Raw genomic sequence first — 19,457 nt, 5'->3', positions numbered from 1 at the left:
CTTGGGGACCATTTCATCGCTATTTCCAATTGCTAACAAACTCCCAAAAACAAACCCCTGCCAGGTTCACCTCCCACAGGCAGCATAGGGTAGGCAGAGTATGGCACACAGAGGCAGCATAGGGCAGAGTATGGCACACACAGGCATCATAGGGTAGGCAGAGTATGGCACACACAGGCAGCACTCTGCCTGCCCTACCCTGCCTGTGTGTGCCATGCTCTGCCAGCCCTATGCTGCCTGTGTGTGCCATGCTTTGCCTGCCCTACCCTGCCTGTGTGTGCCATACCCTCCCTGCCCTATGGTGCGTGTGTGTGCCATACTCTGCCTGCCCTACCCTGCCTGTGTGTGCCATACCATCCCTGCCCTATGCTGCCTATGTGCCATACTCTGCCTACCCTATGCTGCCTACACACAGGCAGCATAGACCAGGCAGTACATACAATGTCTGAGGTCTGAACAGGAGAACAATATGGGTGATTACAGCCTGAGCCTGAGGTGTGAACACTGCAGGGGGTAAACAATGCAGAGATTAGAAGGTGTGAACAGTACAGGGGATTACATTTTTAAACAATACAGAGGGATTACAGCCTGAATCTGAGGTGAGAACCGTGCATGGGGCCAGTTAATCTCAGTACTGATACCATTTAAAGCTTACACAAAGGTAAGCCATCAAAGCAGCCAGACAGGTGGGGGGCCACACAGAGGGGGGTCACGGGCCACCAGTTGGACAGCACTGGTCTAAAGGACTCGAATGGGCAGCTTAAATGTGCCCATTTATGGCCATCATTAGTCATTCCCATCTCCCTCTAATCACTGTTCTTAGTAAAGGTGGCTGTACATGGGCCAAAATCGTATTTGTCTCAACGAGTACGAAAGTTTCGGATTCATTCAAGCTTCAGTATTGTGACTTTCCTTGGGCCAGGTTGGAGCTGCAGAGTGCCACTGAGTCCTATGAGAGGCTTCCAAAATCATGCACTGAGGGTTCAAAGTCAGAAATGTTTTTGCGGTTTTTATGATTGTTCGGATACGAAAATTGTGTAACTTTTGGATCATACCACAATATTTTCATCAAAGCACGACAATTTAATCCAAATTTTTCGTAAACGTACTTTTTAATGTCCAAAATTCGTACTTTGATAAATGTGCCCCACAGACTTCTCTCCCACTCCACAAGGGCTACCCCTCTCTGCCAGTCCCTGCGTTGAATACCTGTCAAACAGGGTCCACTTCAAGATCTGAACATGCACTTGCAAAGAAGTAAACAATGTTGCACCACCAGACATACTGTATAAACCATTTACAGCTCCAGACAGCACCCCCCAGCCCAACCCTGTACATGCAACCTTCCTTTCTCCTCCTTACTCATTATTTCTCATGTATCCAAATCTTTTCAGATGCTGCACTAGGGTTGCCAACTTTTCTGGAAAAAAATATTTGCTATTATTATATTTCCTATTAAAACTTTAAAAAAGCTTTATTTTTACTGGCCAAGTAGCAACCCTATACTGCACTCATCCTCTCAAACACCCTCCCCTTATCCTATTAGATACTTCAGAACCTCCACTATTAGTATATTATAGAATGTCCTATTTTTAGCAATTGGTTTTGATTATTTTTTTGATACTTTTTTTTTATTCGCCTTGCTACTCTGCTTCTTTCCAACTTTCAAACAGGGCTTACTGCTAAAAATGGCTTAAAATGTTAATAGCTTGTCAACACAAGCATTTGGGAAGAACCAGCTATGATGGTTTTAATTGTTGTATTCTAAACAGTTGAAGTCATGCAATAGAAACTTTTAAAGAAATAAGCCAAACTCGATCTTTCCTTTAAACGAACAGCAACATTGTGTCTATTTTTATTAATTATATGCGAAAACAAACATATTTTTTTACCTATTGATAACGAACGATATAAAAGCAATTATCGTGCTGACTTAACAGGCATTGCAGTGAACAGATGTACCGGGGTCCTAATTGATCCTGGACAACGTGACGATTCTGCGCATGCTCTTTCTTTTCCTGCTCGGGCCGCCGTACAAGCCGTAGAGGTGAGTGGGATGAGGAGAAGTGTAATCTTTTATTAATCCGTGATATCTGTCAAGGTACATTCGCTAGCGAATTTAATATCGGTGAACTGCGTGTAAAAGCAACGGATAAGCAGAATATTGTCGGATGGCGGAGCTTTTATGATGATATTGAAGGAGTAATGTCTATACAGAATTCGGGCCGCTGGGCCGCAGCTCTGTCTATATTAAATAAGGTGGTTTATGGTGTTATGCGTTTTGCATAACTTATGTTTCATGGTGTTGCAGGGTCGCTTTTCAGAGTTGCATTTCATTGGTTTTATCAGGAATTTAGAAAGGTCAGAGATATGCCGCCTGTACCTAGAAAAAGTAGTGCCGTTTGTCTTATTAACCATTCGGTCCTAACAAAATAGTAGGGGGGTTTAAAGCGTAGCCCAAGTTTTGCTCGTCTTTTATTTCCATTTTCAAAACTAATTGGATAAACTACCCTGTGAGTTAGATGCTCATAATGGGATTTTTTTTTTTTTTTTTTTTTACAATATATGTTCAAATTTCCACCACCAAAACTTTTTGCGTTTAGGGTCTGTGGCAAAGATCATAAGAGTGTATGTAGTAGTAGTAGTATACCTGCCCTATATAGTCTGTGTGTAAGTAAATGCACTGCTGAGAACCGTATCCTTATAAAAGACATGCAGTGAGGAAAACTAGTACAGGTATGGGATCTGTTATCCAGAATGCTTGGGACCTGGGGTCTTCCGGATAAGTGATCTTTCTGTAGTTTGGATCTCCATGCTTTAAGTTTACTAAAAAATCATCAAGTGAAAACCATACTAAACTTAAAAGCCTTGAGCAGATTTGTGCCAGTGTTCTTAGTTGTGAAGACTTATGAGCACTAGTATTTTAATTATTTACCATGATGCTTCTCCGCATAATTGTATGTTATGAAAGCACATGGTACAGTTGTACCCCAGCATAAGAACTTTCAGAATACCCGCAAAGCAATCAGGCTTTGTGTGGAAAAGCCCTGATCCCCTAATTGGTATTCTTTGGTACCCAGCAGAGGTAGTCAGGTAGGCTGTGGGCATTAAAAAAACTCCCTGGTGATCTGGTGTGCCAGTTTGGAGGTTTGCTAAACCAGACCCACACAGCCATCTAGATCATCACTGTTTGAGAGAAAAGACAGGAAATAAGATTAATGCTTCTCACCCTTTAAAATATTAATGGAGCCAGATGTTGTCTGTATATTTGTATAATGTGAATTTAAAATCTGACGCACATTAGTAATAAAATCTCAAATTTTAAATGTTATCTGAATGACTTCTTAAATAACATTACAAAAGAGAGGCAAGCCATTCAGTAGGTGGTGGTGTATATTGTACACTAAAGGAGTTCATTGATTGCTGTTTTAGTGGTACGGATAACTTTTTTTTTTTTTTCCTGGTAGATGTGCCTATATATCTACACAAAATTTAAATAGCAACCTCTCCATAGTACATTTGTTTACAGCTCAGTTATTTTTGTGCAGTAAAGGATATTGAATCTATAGCCATGTTTGCATTCTCCTCTAAAATTGTTCATCCCATAGATGTTGATGCCAAAGAAGGACCGCATTGCTATCTATGAGCTTCTCTTCAAAGAGGGAGTAATGGTGGCTAAAAAGGATGTTCACATGCCCAAACATCCAGAGCTGGCTGACAAGAATGTTCCTAACCTTCATGTAATGAAGGCAATGCAGGTAACACATTTCTACTTATTACTAAAAACAACTGTCCATCAGGATCAACTTTTTCATGAGATTCCCCAGAAAAAACTTTATTTTATTACCACTTGTAATAACTGTACACAGATATACAAACACATACTGTACTCCTTTCTATACAAGAGGCTGTCATTGTTGTAAATGGCATTTGACCCCTTGAATTCTACACATTTTATCTGATTAGATCAGACTATATATTGAGCCACCTAGCCCAGTGTCATCCCGAATGGCAGCTTATGAAATACTTATGTATGAAAATTTCATACAGTAGCTTATTTAAATTGCTGTAGTGTTTACAAGCAAATACACTATTTTTATTGGTGTATGTTAACATCACCATCCCCTCTCCACACACTACCCACATTGCACCAACAGACAATCCTGGCACACTAAGCACACAAAACAACTCCAAAGGCAGTCCTGCAGGCTAGAACGCCGCTGGAGAAAAAAACAACTCCAGGACTATTTTCGACCACTACAAAAATGCATTACACAACTACAGGGATGCTTTGTCCTCTGCAAAGCAGTTGTACTTCGCCACTCTCCTATCCACACAATCTTACAACCCCAAACAACTGGTCAACACTTTCAACTCCCTTCTACATCCACCAACCCAACCTACTTGCCACCTCCTCTATCACTCCTGAGGACTTTGCTAACTATTTCATAGATAAAATGCCATCCCACCAGCGAAAATGTAAGTCGCTGGTGGGATGGCATACGCTCGCGGAAGTTTCTTCTCAAGGCAACTAATCTCCATGTGTGCCAGAGCCCTTAATCCTGCTTGACCCTTCTGCAGCTTTTGACACTGTCAAGCATTCTCTCTTGCTCCATATTCTATCCTCACTGGGGATTTAAGATAAGGCTCTATCTTGGATCTCCTCCTATCTTTCCAACCGTTCCTTCAGTGTCTCCCATTCGGCCTCCACCTCCACTCCTCAGCCTCTCTCAGTTGGGGCACCTCAAGGCTCTGTTCTTGGACCCCTTCTATTTTCAATCTACACCACTGGTCTAGGCCAACTAATCAGCTCCTTTGTTATTTCACTATCATTTATATTCAGACGATACCGAAATCTACCTCTCTTCCCCAGACCTGCCCTCGCTCCTAGCTCATGTCTCCGACTAACTGCAATTTCTGCATTCATGTCATCTTGCCACCTAAAAATCAACATTAACAAAACTGAGCTGGTCATCTTCCTACCCTCCAACTCTGTTTCCCTGGCTGACATCACTGTCTGCATGGAAAATATTAATATAACCCCAGTTCCACAAGCTCGCTGTCTAGGAGTCACATTTGATTCTGCTTTTACTCCCCACATTCAAACACTCTCTAAATCCTGTCGGTTTCACCTCAAAAACATTGCACGCATACAACCTTTCCTCACTCATGAGACTGCCAAAATTCTCATCCATGCCCTTGTCATATCTCACTTAGACTACTGCAACTCACTGCTCTGTGGGCTTCCCCTGTCTAAACTGACCCCACTCCAATCCAGCATGAATTGTGCTGCCAGACTCGTACACCTCTCCTCCAGCTCCACATGTGCTGCCCCTCTCTGCCAATCCTTGCACTGGCTACCTGTCACGTACAGGATTCAGTTCAAGATTCTTGTACTCACCTTCAAAGCACTCACTGGTGCCGCACCACTCTATTTAACCACCCTAATCCCCAAGTACACCCCCAGACGTAACCTTTGCTCTACACATGACCTTCTCTCCTCCTCACTCATCACCTCCTCTCACTCTCGCATCCAGGATGCGCTGCAACCATCCTCTGGAACGCTCTTCCTCGTTCCATTAGGCACTGCCAGACTCTCCAAGCCTTTAAACGGTCTCTTAAAACTCACCTTTTCACTCAAGCCTATAACGTAAACCCTCAGAAATGGGATTACCTACTGAGCACCCCTAATCTTCCCTCAAACATTCACTAACCACTGGTTTTCACCTCTCACACCGCACAGTCACTTTACACACCTACATGAACTCTTAACGCCATGCTAGTTACCCTGACCTTGTGTCTCAGCCCTCCCCTTTTTGTGTCTCCGATCCTCATCCAAATGTAACTGCAAACCATTTTTGTGAATTGTTTATATGTACATGTTAACTGTTTGTACCCCTCTATTCTGTAAAGCTCTGCGTAAATTGATGGCGCTATATAAATATCATTTAAATGCATATAAAGTACTTAATTTATTTGTAATATTATCTACATGCAGTCCCTGAAATCACGTGGGTATGTAAAGGAGCAGTTTGCCTGGCGTCACTTCTACTGGTATCTAACCAATGAAGGTATCCAGTACTTGCGGGACTTCCTGCATCTTCCCCCAGAGATCGTCCCTGCAACACTGCGCAGAAGTCGTCCAGAAACTGGCAGACCTAGGCCCAAGGGTAAGAAAAAATGCAACAAATACTTTATCAGAATCCAATTCACTCATTTAAGGTTTCATCTGGGAGAAAAAAATAGTATTTAGAGCTGTATAAAGATGATTGGTTCTCATACAGTGATTATTGTGCAATTAAGGATGCCAACCTATTCCAAGTTAAAAACTAGCTATAATCTAACTAAAGAGAGTCAAAGTATTTTACATGGATTCGTTTCTTAGGGGGTGTGAGTCGGAGAGAGTTCAGTGGACAGGAAAAAGAAACTTACACCAGTACTGTTAAATCCAAATGTGTGATGTCTCTTACAACTTAAAGGAACAGTAACACCAAAAAATGAAAGAGCTTTAAAGTAATAAAAATATAATGCACTGTTGCCCTGCCCTGGTAAAACTGGAGTGTTTGCTACAGTAACACTACTATAATTTATATAATAAGCTGCTGTGTAGCCACGGGGGCAGCCATTCAAGCTGGAAAAAAGGAGAAAAGGCACAGGTTACATAGCAGATAGCAGATAAGTTCTGTAGAATACAATAGTGTTTTATCTGTTATCTGCTATGTGCCTGTGCCTTTTCTCCTTTGAATGGCTGCCCCCATGGCTACATAGCAGCTTATTTATATAAATTATAGTAGACTTTCTTAAGTAAACACACAACATTTACCAGTGCAGGGCAACAGTACATTATATTTTAGTTACTTTTATACACTTTCATTTTTTGGTGTTACTGTTCCTTTAACTAGCATCAAGTTTATGAACAACATGGGAGGACATTAATCCTTAATCTATGGGTTGGGACCAAGAATTGGGTTCCCATGCAGTTTAGAATGGGCAACACTTAAATACAAACAAGTTTCTTCCATAAACAGATATTGGTCATTTTTAAAGGTGTGGACGTAATTCTAAATAAATTAATGGGTCACTTCCAGACATTTTTGGTTCCATGAGAAAAAGGTTCTACACTTTGGTAGACTATGATGAATGCCCATATACACGAATCCATTAACCTAGTACTTTTCCATATTTATACTTCAAGGTCTGGAAGGAGAGCGCCCAGCTAGACTATCTCGTGGTGAGACAGACAGAGACACATATAGGCGTAGTGCAGTTCCACGTAAGTATGACCTAAATTACTCTTTGGGAAAGCTTAACAGGCTAAATGTACACATTTCTATTTTATTAGGCAGTAATGTACATGTTAAGATCTTTAGAGCTTAATCCTTTCCTTTTATTTGTATTTTTTTAATGGAAATGTTGTGTATATAAAACACAACATATTACATGTATACATACAGAGACCCAGGTCTCTATGCAGCATGGAACATTGTGTATTGCTTTAGCATGCTCACATTATTGGACTGCATATAAAATGTGTAGTTTGTTGCTTGGGATAGTTTTGGATGTTTTGTTTCTGCAAGGGAAGTTATGTCTTTGTGGTAAGTAAACGTGACAGCATTACTATAACCACAGATCACTGTAGAATAGAATCACTTAAGAGCAGTACATTTACTGTTAGTGCATAATTGGTTTAGACAATTGTACTTTCCTCCACAAAAAAATGGCATTTCTTCTTTTATATTACCAGTAAATTATCACTTTTAGTTTGTGTTTTTTTGTTTTTTTTTTAGATTCTATGGCCCCAGACTGCTGTAGCTCTTCACTGAGCTTTTTGCATAGCATTGTAATAAAATTTGGCTTTAAGCATGTAGTGTTATGATGTACTGAACCAGTTGGACATCACTGATCTAGAGTGGTGTGATGATAATGTGGATGGGGCTGCCATTTATTGGTGTTTGGCCTTCAGTTTTCGTGACAGATGGGGAGATCTGTCGCCCGCAGTTAAATCTAGCAAGCAGCAAATCTCCCCTAAATGTCTTCCCGCCAGCAATAAAGTGAATCGCTGGTGGGAAGGCATACTCTGGGGGGGGAAAAAGCGCCACCTATGCCTTCGCACCTGAGATTCACTTTTGCGTTGAATCCCTTACCACCAGCAATAATCTCCCTGAGTGCCACAAGCCTTAAAGGAGAAGGAAAGGCTAAGTCACTTGGGTGTGCCGAAATGTTAGGCACCCCCAAGTGACTTAGATCGCTTACCTTTTACCCCGGGCTGGTGCCCCTGTACAGAGAGAACAGCACCAGCCCGGGGTAGCAGCGAGTGCTTCCTACTTCCTATTCGCTTGCGCACGCATGCGCAGTAGAGTGAAAAGCCGAACTTAAACAAGAAAGTCGGCTTTTCACTCTACTGCGCATGCGCCGGCCCACGGATTGCGCCGGCAGAAGAAAAAGGAAGAAGGAAGCGCTTCCTACAGGTACCCTGGGCTGGTGCTTTTTTTCTCCTAACAGGGGCACCAGCCCAGGGTACAAGTTAAGCGATCTAAGTCACTTGGGGGTGCCTAACATTTTGGCACCCCCAAGTGTCTTAGCCTTTCCTTCTCCTTTAAAGAGATTCTGACACCTAAAATTAAACTTTTTAAAATATTTCATAACATTGTCTTTGCACAAACTTTATAGTTTTGCCATAAAAGTACTTCCTGGTGCTTTTACATTCTGATGTTCATGTTCCTTGAGGGGGCTGCCATATTTGTGTGTTAGTAAGTGTTCATTCAGTTAAGACGGTTGCCAATATTTTTTTGGGGTGGGAATTTAATATTTCTTCGCTATAATAACATTGGCATATAGCACTTTTTAAAAAAAAAAAAAAATTTTTTTTGACTGGTGAGGCTGATAAAATATCTGCCAGTTACCATCCATAGGCTGAGTACCAGCATCCGCACTCACAGGACTTGTATAAAGCAAAAATGTCCTGAAGGCGGCTTGAGTCTAAGCCGAAACATTGAACACCATTTGTTTTGCTTAATACAAGTCATGAGTGCGGTTTGTTTGTGCTTACTAATCATGTTAACCATGTTCCCAGGCAGTACCTGAAGCACAAGCGGCCATACACGTTTTAATTGTGTGAAAATTGTACAATATAAACAGTGAATAGCCTTTATTTACTGATTTCTCTTTTACTTTTTTACGTGATTATCTCCTTTACCAATGAATTTGCTGATATTCAAGGTGCAGAACTAATTTTCTGTGTTTTTATCTAAATGCTCTCCTGCAGCTGGTGCAGACAAGAAGGCAGAGGCTGGAGCTGGAGCAGCAACAGAATTCCAATTTGTAAGAAACTAAAACATTTTCTGATTTATGATGTAACTCTTTTAGCTTAATCATATCCTCTTGACCACCTGATATATATCCCATGTGGATGTTTTGCAATGTTTGTAAGAAAAACATTTGCAATCTGGTTAAGCTTCTGCTTGTTTTTACAAAGCTGAGGGCTAGTTCAATATGCTGAGAAGATATGTTCTTTGGCTACTCTGTCTTAAAGGTTAATGAATGAACTTTGGGGGGGGGGGGTGCCAAAAGTTAGGCACACTCCTAGTCATTATAAAAGCTTATTTGATACCCTGCCTCCAGCATAAGCAACTTCTGTGGGTGCACCTTGAAGGCAGAACAGTTTGAACCATACAGTTAAGGCACAAAGTAAACTAACCTAAGATGATAAAAACTAAGAATGGAGGAAAGCATATTGGCTAGAAATTGCATGGGCAGCCATTAAAATATTTAATGTGTAGTGAAAAGTAATTGCTCTTGAAGGCATTTGTGTTCGAAAGGATTTTCGTGCTCTCCATTATGTTGCTTATGCTTTATGATGTGTGGTGTTGTAGCTTTAGGCTCATGGCCAGGGGTAGATTAGTTGCCCACGGCTCATGGCCAGGGGTAGATTAGTTGCCCACAGTTAATTTCTGCTACCATGGACGACTAATCTTGCCAAAATGCCTTTGCACTGGCAATAGTGAATTGCCGATGGAAAGGCATACGTGTTGCATCATTTTCCGAAGTCACGTGAAGTTGCCTGCAGGAGGAAACTTCAGGTGACTTCAGCAAAACAGAGCAACGTGTATTCCTTGTCTTTGGCAGTTCACTTTGTTACTGGTGGAAAGGCATTTCGGGAGATTTGTCACCCGCAGTAGCAGGATTAACCATGGGCGACTAATCTCCCTGTTAGACATTAGTCTTAAAGGACATATAAAGCCTACATTTTCCTACAATGTATATCAATTGAGCACGTCTCCCTCAACCAAATAGCATTATTTGTACTACATATACCCCCCCCGTTTGCCAGAACCATCACATTTTCCTAAAAAAAAAATAGCAGCTCTTACCTGGTGGCCATATTTTCTGATACACCATCAGTAACATTTAAATCTGAAAACAGCATACACACAAAAACCCTTTTTCAGCATAAATTTCATCAAGAATGCAGGCTCACCCAGGTAGAACTGTCTTTGATAAAAAGTTTGCTTTGTTTGAGCACTGTAATGATTAAGCGGAGTTCAGGAGAGAAAGTTAGGAGAAAAAAATTGAAGCAGACTGCTAGAGTTTCTATGGGAACCAGCAATACCATCTCTTCATTGGCTGCTAGACTGGAGGGTGTGTTTCTAATGTGAGCGGAGAAGAACTGAGCATGCCCAGGAGCCAACAGCCAAAGTAAATTCCTGAGGGAGGGGGCTAAGTGGGTTACAGGAGGAGAAGGAAATTTAAGTGATTAAGGGAATGCTGCAGCCTTACTATTAACCTCTGGACAACCAGAGTGGCAGGTATTGAAAGATTTCAAAGAGGCTGTTCAATTATTAAATTTGTGTGGGGTTTACATGTCCTTTAATCTTCTTTCTTCTTCCCCTAGCTGCTTATCCCCAGTTTAAGGGAGGTGTGTAAGGCTCCAATATAGGCTGTTTAGTATGTACAAAGTGTAGCCCATGATGTGCAGGTTAAGACGAGGTTAAAAAGGAAAAATCAGGAGGGGTTTTAGACTACACATTGGTAGTCCTTTTAGAATTGATTTATCACCAGTTTTATACCCTTTTTTTTCTGTTTTTGCAGAGAGGAGGATTTGGACGTGGTCGCGGGCAGCCACCCCAGTGATCTGCATTATCATTTAATAATAAAAACTTTGACACCATCATGACTGTTTCCTTTTATTTTTTTTTATTTTACCAAGTTGAGTTATGCTGTGAGTAGGTTTGAAGCAGACAGTAATTGTCTATTGACTCCTCTTGTGAACAGAATTCTGTAATGGTCATAGTCTTTGCGAAAAATACAACTTTTTCATGAATGTTAACGGAAAGCACGAAAAAGTTGTGTAATTTTAATGATATCGTGGTCATTATGAAATTCTATAAATTAGAAAGTTTTTTTTCTGAAAAAAAAAAAAATTGTGCTTTCATGAATGTGCCCCTTGGTTTTGTTAAAAATAATGGCATTTTATTTATAGCTTTTTCAGCAAGTTCAGCCTTTAAGTCAGTACTATTTTTATTAATGAAGATACTTTAACAGTGTTCGACTCGCATGCTTTGAATAAAAAGCTACAAAATATACCATCTTTGGCAGTAACCCCCACATCCTCAGTTATACAGGCACTAATTTATTTAAAGTGATTCTGACACTTAAAAACGTCTCTTCAAAATATTCATGTACATTAAAAGTTACCTATAGGTCATGTTGATAATTTTTCATTAATAGGTCGGCTTTTGTAATTGTTACTTGAAGTTCCTAAACCTGACTGTACCCTCTCAGCCTGTCAAGGTATAGCTTCTAATGACGTACTGACGTACTCCTACTGCACAAATATGGCCACCCCCTCATATAGGAACATGGGTGATCAGCATTATGCTTTTTAGTCAAAATTATAAATAGCACGCAAATACGAAGTTATAGATGTAAAAAAAAAAGTCTAATTTCTGGTGCCAGTATCTCTTTAAAGTTGAAATAGTATTTGTTTAAATTAGGTAGCAAAGTAAAATGAGGTTCAGAACTATTACATTGTATAAATTACTGTAATAACCAACAATAGACCATTCTTAAAATGCCGGCCTCAAACATTTTTGATGATGATTTGTCAGTGAAATCGTGTTTTTAGGTCAATATGCCTTTATTTAGAATTTGCCAAAGCATTTTTTGCTATTGCAAGGTAAACGCAACCACTGTGACATCAGGGTCTACTTGCTGTCATTGTCAAAAATGGCTAATAGATTTGTAATAGTTATTAGGCGAGGTTGTATTTATTAGCATCTTATCTCCCTTGACATTAGAGGTCCAAATGCCAAAATATACCTTGTGCATACTAAACTTGTGTTTTAAATGTCAACTTCTTTAATACCTACTGTACAGTAGATATAAAAAGTGTGTAACCCCCTGCAAAATGGCAGGTATTTGTATTATAAAAAAAAAGACCCAGAGAAATAATTTCAGCACTTATATCACCCTTATTGCAAAATTGTCATCTATATAAAAGGACTTTTTAGTGTAAAAAAAAGAAATACAAAAACCTAGTTGCATTAGTGTGTGCAACCTTTAAAAATTAAGGATGTGGCTGCATTCAGAATTGAATAGTAGTTTGTATACACCTGACATCAATTAAAGTGGCTCTGATTGAGCTCAGATTTGTCTGTTTCTATAAGAAATGTAAGGTTAGGCGATACCTTTTATTTACTTACTAGAGTAAATAAAAATTACAAGCTTTTGGAGCACCCAGGCCCATTTTCTAAATGCTAGTCCTCCTATGGTTTTAGGGGTACAACACTCAAACTCTACACATTTATTCATCCTATAGCAGGTTGCTTATGCTTTCCTAAAAGTTTTTTTTTTTTAAGCATTTTTTCCAAAGCATGAGTCTTTTTGTGGCACTGCTCCAAGCACACAATTTTTCCATTGACTGGGAAGATTTTCAAACTGCTGCCCCTCTTACAGCTTTAAAGCTGCACTCCCCAAAGTTGAATAACATATAATCATGGGGTCACACCAAATGAAACAGCGACATTTGTTGGATGACTCAAAGCGAGAGGAGCCAACACCAGCAAATAATATTTCACTCATTGATTAAACTTGAATCACATATCGATAGGATCAACCCAAATTAAAAGGCAACATTTGTTGCGGGTAACAGCTGAATCCTTATGGGTTGAGCTCACAGATAATCTACCAAATTAATTGTAGGGGTATGCTATAGACCCCCTAATGTAAGTGAGGAGGAGGAGGCTCAGCTCCTGTTGCAAATAGAAAAGGCTGCTAGTTTGGGGCAAGTGATAATAATGGGGGATTTAAGGCTGATGCCACATGTGGCATTTTTACGCTGCGTATTTTCTAATTCTCTCGGTGGCTGAAAAACGCACAATATCATCCATAGAAATAACTTGAAAAGACTCGAAGGAAACCACACAATGCATAAATACGCTAGAAAACGCCTTACCACGGATTTTTCAAGCGTTTGCCGAAATACGCCGTTATTTGCACAGCAACCTATGCCTATGTATACGCAACGGCAGCTGCCAGACCTAGCGGAAATACGCTGCGTGTTTTACTATTTCGCACTATTAGCACCATGGAAACGGGATTTGCTACGTCACCAGTAATAGGCTGAAAAACGCCATAGTCAGGGGCTTGTGTGGCTTGTGCAGCGTTTTTAGGCTGGGAAAATATGCAGCGTAAAAACGCCACATGTGGCATCAGCCTTAATTATCCTGATATTGACTGGAGCCATAGTACTGCCAAGACAGTAAATGGGAACAAGTTTATAAACTTGCTGCATGACAACTTTGTCACAGGTTGTTGAGGAGCCAACCAGGAACCATGCTATATTGGATCTAGTGTTCTCTAATGACCCAGAACGTATAGCAAATGGGCAAGTGGTTGAACCCCTGGGTAATAGTGATCATAATGTTATTTAATTTGATGTTTGGTGCAGGAAAAAAAATTTACACAAGGGCAACAAAGACACTGAATTTTAGGAAGGCAAATTTTAACTCCTTAAGGGCAGTGCTTCAGGGCATAGATTGGGGAATTATGTTTTCTGATAAAAACACAGCAGAAATGGTTATCATTTAAAATGATATTAAATCATTTCTGTTCTCAATTTATTCCATTAATAAGAAAAAGTAGAAGTGTTAAGAATCACCCTATGTGGCTTAACTCTGAGGTAAAGAAGTTAATAGGGAAAAAAAGGAAAGCTTTTAAGAAATATAAGTCAGAGGGGACAGTAGCTGCGTTTAATGAATATAAACACTATAACAAGTGTTGTAAAACAGCAATCTGGAGGCAAAGATAGAAAATGAGCAGCGCATTGCGGCAGAGGCCAAGACTAACCCCAAAAAGTTTTTTAAGTATATTAATAGTAAAAAGATGCAGGTTGAGGGTGTGGCTCCATTGAATTATAGTAACAATATGGATACAGCGGATACAGAAAAGGCAGATGTGCTTAACCAGTTCTTTTCTTCTGTGTATACAGTAGAGGAGCCAGTGGGCCAAGTCCCACCCATTAGCTTCACTGTTGCCTCAGCTCCAACTACACAGTGGTTGACACAGGATATGGTGCTTAAAGGGTTACACAAGATAAATGGGAATAAGGCACCTTGGCCAGATGGAATACACCCTTGGGTACTGCGAGAGCTAGGGTCAGATTTACAGTGGCCTCTTTCTGATATTCTCAAACTCGCTTTCATCAAGTATGGTGTCATTACTATATTTAAAAAGGGAGTAAGATCTCAGCCTGGCAATTATAGGACTGTAAGTTTGACATCCATGGTGGGAAAGTTATTTGAAGGCTTGTTAAGGGATCACATACAAAATTATGTACTGGAGAATGGCATTATGAACAGTAATCAGCATAGCTTTATAAAGGACAGGTCATATCAGACCAATTGCTTTTTATGATGAGGTTAGTAAGAAGCTGGACAGTGGGGGTGCAGTAGATGTAATCTATTTGGATACCTTCCCCACAAACGGCTTTCTAAACTAAGGTCTATTGGTCTTAGTGAATTCGTTTGCACATGGATAGAAAACTGGCTACAAGATCAGGTACAGAGGATGTTTGGTGATACATTCTCTACTTGGAGTAAGGTTCTCAGTGGGGTCCCTCGGGGTTCTGTACTGGGTCCAATTTTGTTTAACTTGTTCATGATTTACTTAGGGGAGGGTATTATAACCAATGTATCAGTGTTTGCAGATGACACAAATCTCTGCAGCCCAATCAATTCTATCCAGGATGTGGCATCCTTGCAGCAGGATCTTGACCAACTGGCAATCTGGGCAGCTAAGTGGCAGATGAGATTTGATGTGGATTAATGTAAGGTTGTAAAAATATGCAAGCCACTTATACCCTTCATGGGACTAGACTAGGCAAATCCATAAGTAGAAGGACCTTGGAGTCCTTGTAGATAATAAACTTTGTTGTAGCAAGCAATGCCAGGCAGCAGCTGCAAGGGCAAACAAGGTTTTGAGCTGTATTAAAAGGGGCATAGATTTATGGGAGGAGGGTGTTATTCTTCCCCTTTACAGAGCACTGGTAAGACTCCATCTAGAATATGCTGTTCAGTTTTGGTCTCCAGTGCTCAAACGGGACATTATTGAATTAGAGAGGGTCCAGAGAAGGGCAACTAAGCTGGTAAAAGGTATGGAAAATCTCATTTATAAAGAAAGACTGGCCAAGTTGGGTCTGTTTACCTTGGAGAAGAGGTGCTTAAGAGGTGACATGATAACTATGTATAAATATATAAGGGGATCATATAATAACCTCTCTAATGCTTTATTAGACACGAGGGCCCCACTCCGTTTAGAAGAAGGGAGGTTCCGTTTAAATATTCCGAAAGGATTTTTTACTGTGAGAGCTGTGAAGTTGTGGAATTCCCTCCCCGAATCAGTCGTGCTGGCTGATACATTATATAACTTTAAGAAGGGACTGGATGGCTTTTTAGCAAGTGAGGGAATACAGGGTTATGGGAGATAGCTCTTAGTACAAGTTGATCCAAGGACTGGTCCGATTGCCATCTTGGAGTCAGGAAGGAATTGTTTTCCCCTCCTCGGCAAATTAGAGAGGTTTCAGATGGGGTTTTTTGTCTTCCTCTGGATCAACTAGCAGTTAGGCAGGTATTATGGTTGAACATGATGGACATACGTCTTTTTTATTTTTACTATGTTACTATGTAGAATGCTGCCTGTGTTTGGGATATGTGGTGAGATGATGCTGAATGTGCACTTTTCAAAAATATGCAGTTACCTGGGATATTTGTACTGATTATACAGCCAATGAAAAATCTTAAGCACAGCTTTGCAGAGAACATGCAATGCTTAGAAAACAGTGCAAAATTCTGCTGGCACTTCAATATTTTAAAATCTACTAATTACAGGGATTTCAGGCACTCTACTATCGATGTGTTAAATTGATGTCTGACATTTTTTTCTCATGAGATGTACAGGTGAACCAGAAAATAAATCAAAATATCTTAACAGAAAATACTTTATTGAGAGATTCATTTTATGGGCAAATTCTGCTTTTACCTTCTAACAACAATGATCCATATGTTTTATGGGTGCAAAATGTTCAATATTGGATCTTGAGCAGAATAAAGCAGGTGATCACAAGGTTAAATAGCCATCCATATCAATTATGGCTAATTCATTTAGTTTTATATATGATTCTTCCACTATTCTCATCTGTGCTCATGATAATCTCCTGAGTTGCTAATACCTGAGAATCAATAGTTGGCCTGACATCCAAATAATCATTTGATCTTGTGTTTTAGCATATTCAAGCATCTTCTTTCTCACTCACAAGGAGAAGTGATCACTTAGGTCCTGTGGAAGAAAAGTTTACTTTCAGTTTACAAGTTCAACCAAAAGCAAGATTTTGTATTTGTAAAAGGTTCCCATGTGCCCATGGATTTACATGCAAACTAAGGGTGCAAACACAAATATCAGCTAAAGCTTCTTTTGGTGAGCACAAGAGAGCTGCCTTCACAATTTTTTTCTCATTTTAGAATCTGCATTTTTAAATCAGTGGAAGACATTCTATTCTGGGATTCATAAATAGGAGCAATATTTTTGAGAAACAGCCTGGTATGAATGAATCTTACCTTAAAGAGGCCTGACCATTAAAATGAATCAGTTTGCAGGGCTAAATTAATTGCAATTTTTTTCCCACTATTCTGTTAGTGAGATAATCTCAGAAAGGATCAAAAAGGATGTCTGCCCATGGCCTGCCAGGTAGACTTACCATAAATCATTTCAACTATAATCAGTTTTGATTAAAGCCTTATTTTTTTAAATTACTCGTTTTGACAATATTTAATGTCATTTTATTTAACCATAGAAGTAGTATGCTACTGCCTTAATAGCAGTGCAACAACTTATCACTGTAGTAATTACAGAGAAACCAGAGTAGTCTGGATTACTGTCTTGTGTGCAACTCTAAGTAAAAGTAAAAAGGCCTTTACTATTTATACCCAAGCAAAGTCTTACATCATTTCTTCTAACAGCATACAAAGTAGCTGTATATAAGTGTTTGTCTGTATATATAAACTATTGTGTCTTGGGTCTACTAGCTGCGGGAGATGATGACACTACTGCTTTGTTTCTACATTGAGTTTTATATTGGCTCACACTATGGATGGTGTGTGTTCAGCAGTAAAAAGGAAGCACGTTGGGTTTCACTCTCATACCTACTAGTTACAGAGAAAAGGCAAATCTATAAAAAATGAAAAATGCCTGTCATAATAGGACTCGCTGGCAGAGATGTCAATTTTCCTGAATTTCAGGAGATTTTGGCATGCCTGGCCACATCCCAATCACACACTCTTATTTCTTAGGCGGTGCACAGTTGTGACTATGTTAGTAAACTAGCTGCTGCCTTATGGCTATAAAAAAGGTGTTGCAATATACTGTACATAACATTTAATTTACTCATGAGTTTGAATATTAATAATGCATAAATGTTTTGCATGCTGAAAAAAGATAACATGAAAACTGCAGAGCATGTCATTAAAAAATGGAGCTTATAGAAAGAAAAGTCCAGCACTTCTTCATAATACAAAATAAAAGAGATTTTCTGTTACCTCTTGGCTTGCATTAGTAGAGGCATCCCATTGTTCTGAAATGTTTTGCTTCAGGTCTTCTTCTGGAGTAGTGAGCCTCTCTCCCAGTCCCCTATAAATAGAGCAGCAGTACTTTTATTATCCATTCCCACTAATCCTGAAACTCTGAATTATTTTATGAAAATAGTGTAAAAATGTTGGATTGCATATGGTAAAATCACCATAATATATGAGTTAAACTTCTCTAGTTCATTTAGTCCCACCACTACAACCTGGGAACTATCAGTATAAATAAGTGTTTTAAAGCACAATATATTTTTTTTGCCATAGCTGCAATTGATGTAATTATCAAAAATAATTACATCCTTCTACAACAGAGATTCACATAAGTTAATTCAGTTTCAAATGGTGATAATGAATAAATTCTGTGAGTGCAGATTTACCCACAGCCCCCCCTGAATTGGATGGATTCTGTTCTCAAGCTAGCCTTGGTTATGATTACCGTGGTCATGAGGGCACAGCCACCTGTTTGGCTCTAAGAGCAGTTTTTGTTTTTCTGTGCTGTGAAAATACAGTGGATATAAAAAGTCTACACACCCCTGATAAAATGTCAGGTTCCTGTGCTGTACAAAAATGAGACAAAGATAAATCATTTTAGAACTTTTTCCACCCTTAATGTGACTTATAAACTGTACCACTCAGTTGAAAAACAAACTGAAATCTTTTAGGTGGAGGGAAAAAAACCAAAAAACCTAAACTCTAACTCTTCTTTGCAGAAACACTCCAAATCTGTCAGATTGCGAGGGCATCTCCTGTGCACAGCCCTCTTCAGATCACCCCACAGATTTTGAATTGGATTCACGTCTGGGCTCTGGCTGGGCCATTCCAAAACTTTAATCTTCTTCTGGTGAAGCCATTCCTTTGTTGATTTGGATTTATGCTTTGGGTCGTTGTCATGCTGAAAGATGAAGTTCCTCCTCATGTTCAGCTTTCTAGCAGAAGCCTGAAGGTTTTGTGCCAATATTGACTGGTTCCAGCTGTAGAAAAACAGCCCCAAAGCATGATGCCCACCACCATGCTTCACTGTGGGTATGGTGTTCTTTTGGTGATGTGCAGTATTGTTTTTGCACCAAACATATTTTTTGGAATTATTGCCAAAAAGTTCAACCTTGGTTTCATCAGACCATAACACCTTTTCCCACATGCTTTTGGGAGACTTCAGATGTGTTTTTGCAAAATGTAGCCTGGTTTGGATATTTTTCTCCGTAAGAAAAGGCTATTGTCTTGCCACTCTACCCCATAGCCCAGACATATGAAGAATACGGGAGATTGTTGTCACATGTACCACACAGCCAGTACTTGCCAGATATTCCTGCAGCTCCTTTAATG

At 39.7% G+C, this 19,457-nt stretch overlaps 2 protein-coding genes across 4 annotated transcripts in view; one reads left to right on the top strand and one right to left on the bottom strand.

The window, feature by feature from the left end:
- Positions 1 to 1,938: 1,938 nt before the first annotated feature.
- On the top strand, positions 1,939 to 11,170 carry rps10 (ribosomal protein S10). 3 transcript variants are annotated; one of them, XM_012962754.3, is made up of 6 exons: positions 1,939 to 2,047; positions 3,609 to 3,758; positions 5,999 to 6,170; positions 7,196 to 7,273; positions 9,266 to 9,321; positions 11,089 to 11,170. In XM_012962754.3, exons 2-6 carry the CDS (start codon positions 3,609 to 3,611, stop codon positions 11,128 to 11,130), a joined length of 498 nt encoding a protein of 165 aa, XP_012818208.1. In that variant the 5' UTR covers positions 1,939 to 2,047; the 3' UTR covers positions 11,131 to 11,170. The 3 variants fall into 3 exon arrangements, with proteins under 3 accessions (XP_012818208.1, XP_012818213.1, NP_001016718.1); XM_012962759.1 differs by lacking the exon at positions 1,939 to 2,047 and adding an exon at positions 2,052 to 2,101; NM_001016718.3 differs by lacking the exon at positions 1,939 to 2,047 and having other exon boundaries at positions 3,607 to 3,758; positions 11,089 to 11,167.
- Positions 11,171 to 16,477: 5,307 nt separating this feature from the next.
- cacna1s (calcium channel, voltage-dependent, L type, alpha 1S subunit) overlaps positions 16,478 to 19,457 on the bottom strand; it is an 83,730-nt gene continuing 80,750 nt past the window's right edge. The window contains exons 41-42 of the mRNA XM_031896822.1: positions 18,090 to 18,180; positions 16,478 to 16,833 (exon numbers count right to left, since the gene is read on the bottom strand). Coding sequence (XP_031752682.1) covers positions 16,807 to 16,833; positions 18,090 to 18,180 — 118 coding nt within the window. The 3' untranslated portion in view covers positions 16,478 to 16,806. The remainder of the gene's footprint in view (positions 16,834 to 18,089; positions 18,181 to 19,457) is intronic.

This window comes from Xenopus tropicalis, chromosome 2 (genome assembly GCF_000004195.4).
Source record: "Xenopus tropicalis strain Nigerian chromosome 2, UCB_Xtro_10.0, whole genome shotgun sequence".
In the NCBI taxonomy this organism is placed as follows: domain Eukaryota; kingdom Metazoa; phylum Chordata; class Amphibia; order Anura; family Pipidae; genus Xenopus; species Xenopus tropicalis.
The sequence above is the reverse complement of the archived record's forward strand: the minus strand, read 5'-3'. Positions and strand labels throughout refer to the sequence as shown.

Excerpts from the sequence above, each read along its gene's own strand:
- rps10 (XM_012962754.3), top strand. The coding sequence starts at position 3,609 with ATGTTGATGCCAAAGAAGGACCGCATTGCTATCTATGAGCTTCTCTTC. Across the intron at positions 7,274-9,265 it reads TAGGCGTAGTGCAGTTCCAC|CTGGTGCAGACAAGAAGGCA; the intron begins GTAAGTATGACC and ends GCTCTCCTGCAG. Across the intron at positions 9,322-11,088 it reads CAGCAACAGAATTCCAATTT|AGAGGAGGATTTGGACGTGG; the intron begins GTAAGAAACTAA and ends CTGTTTTTGCAG.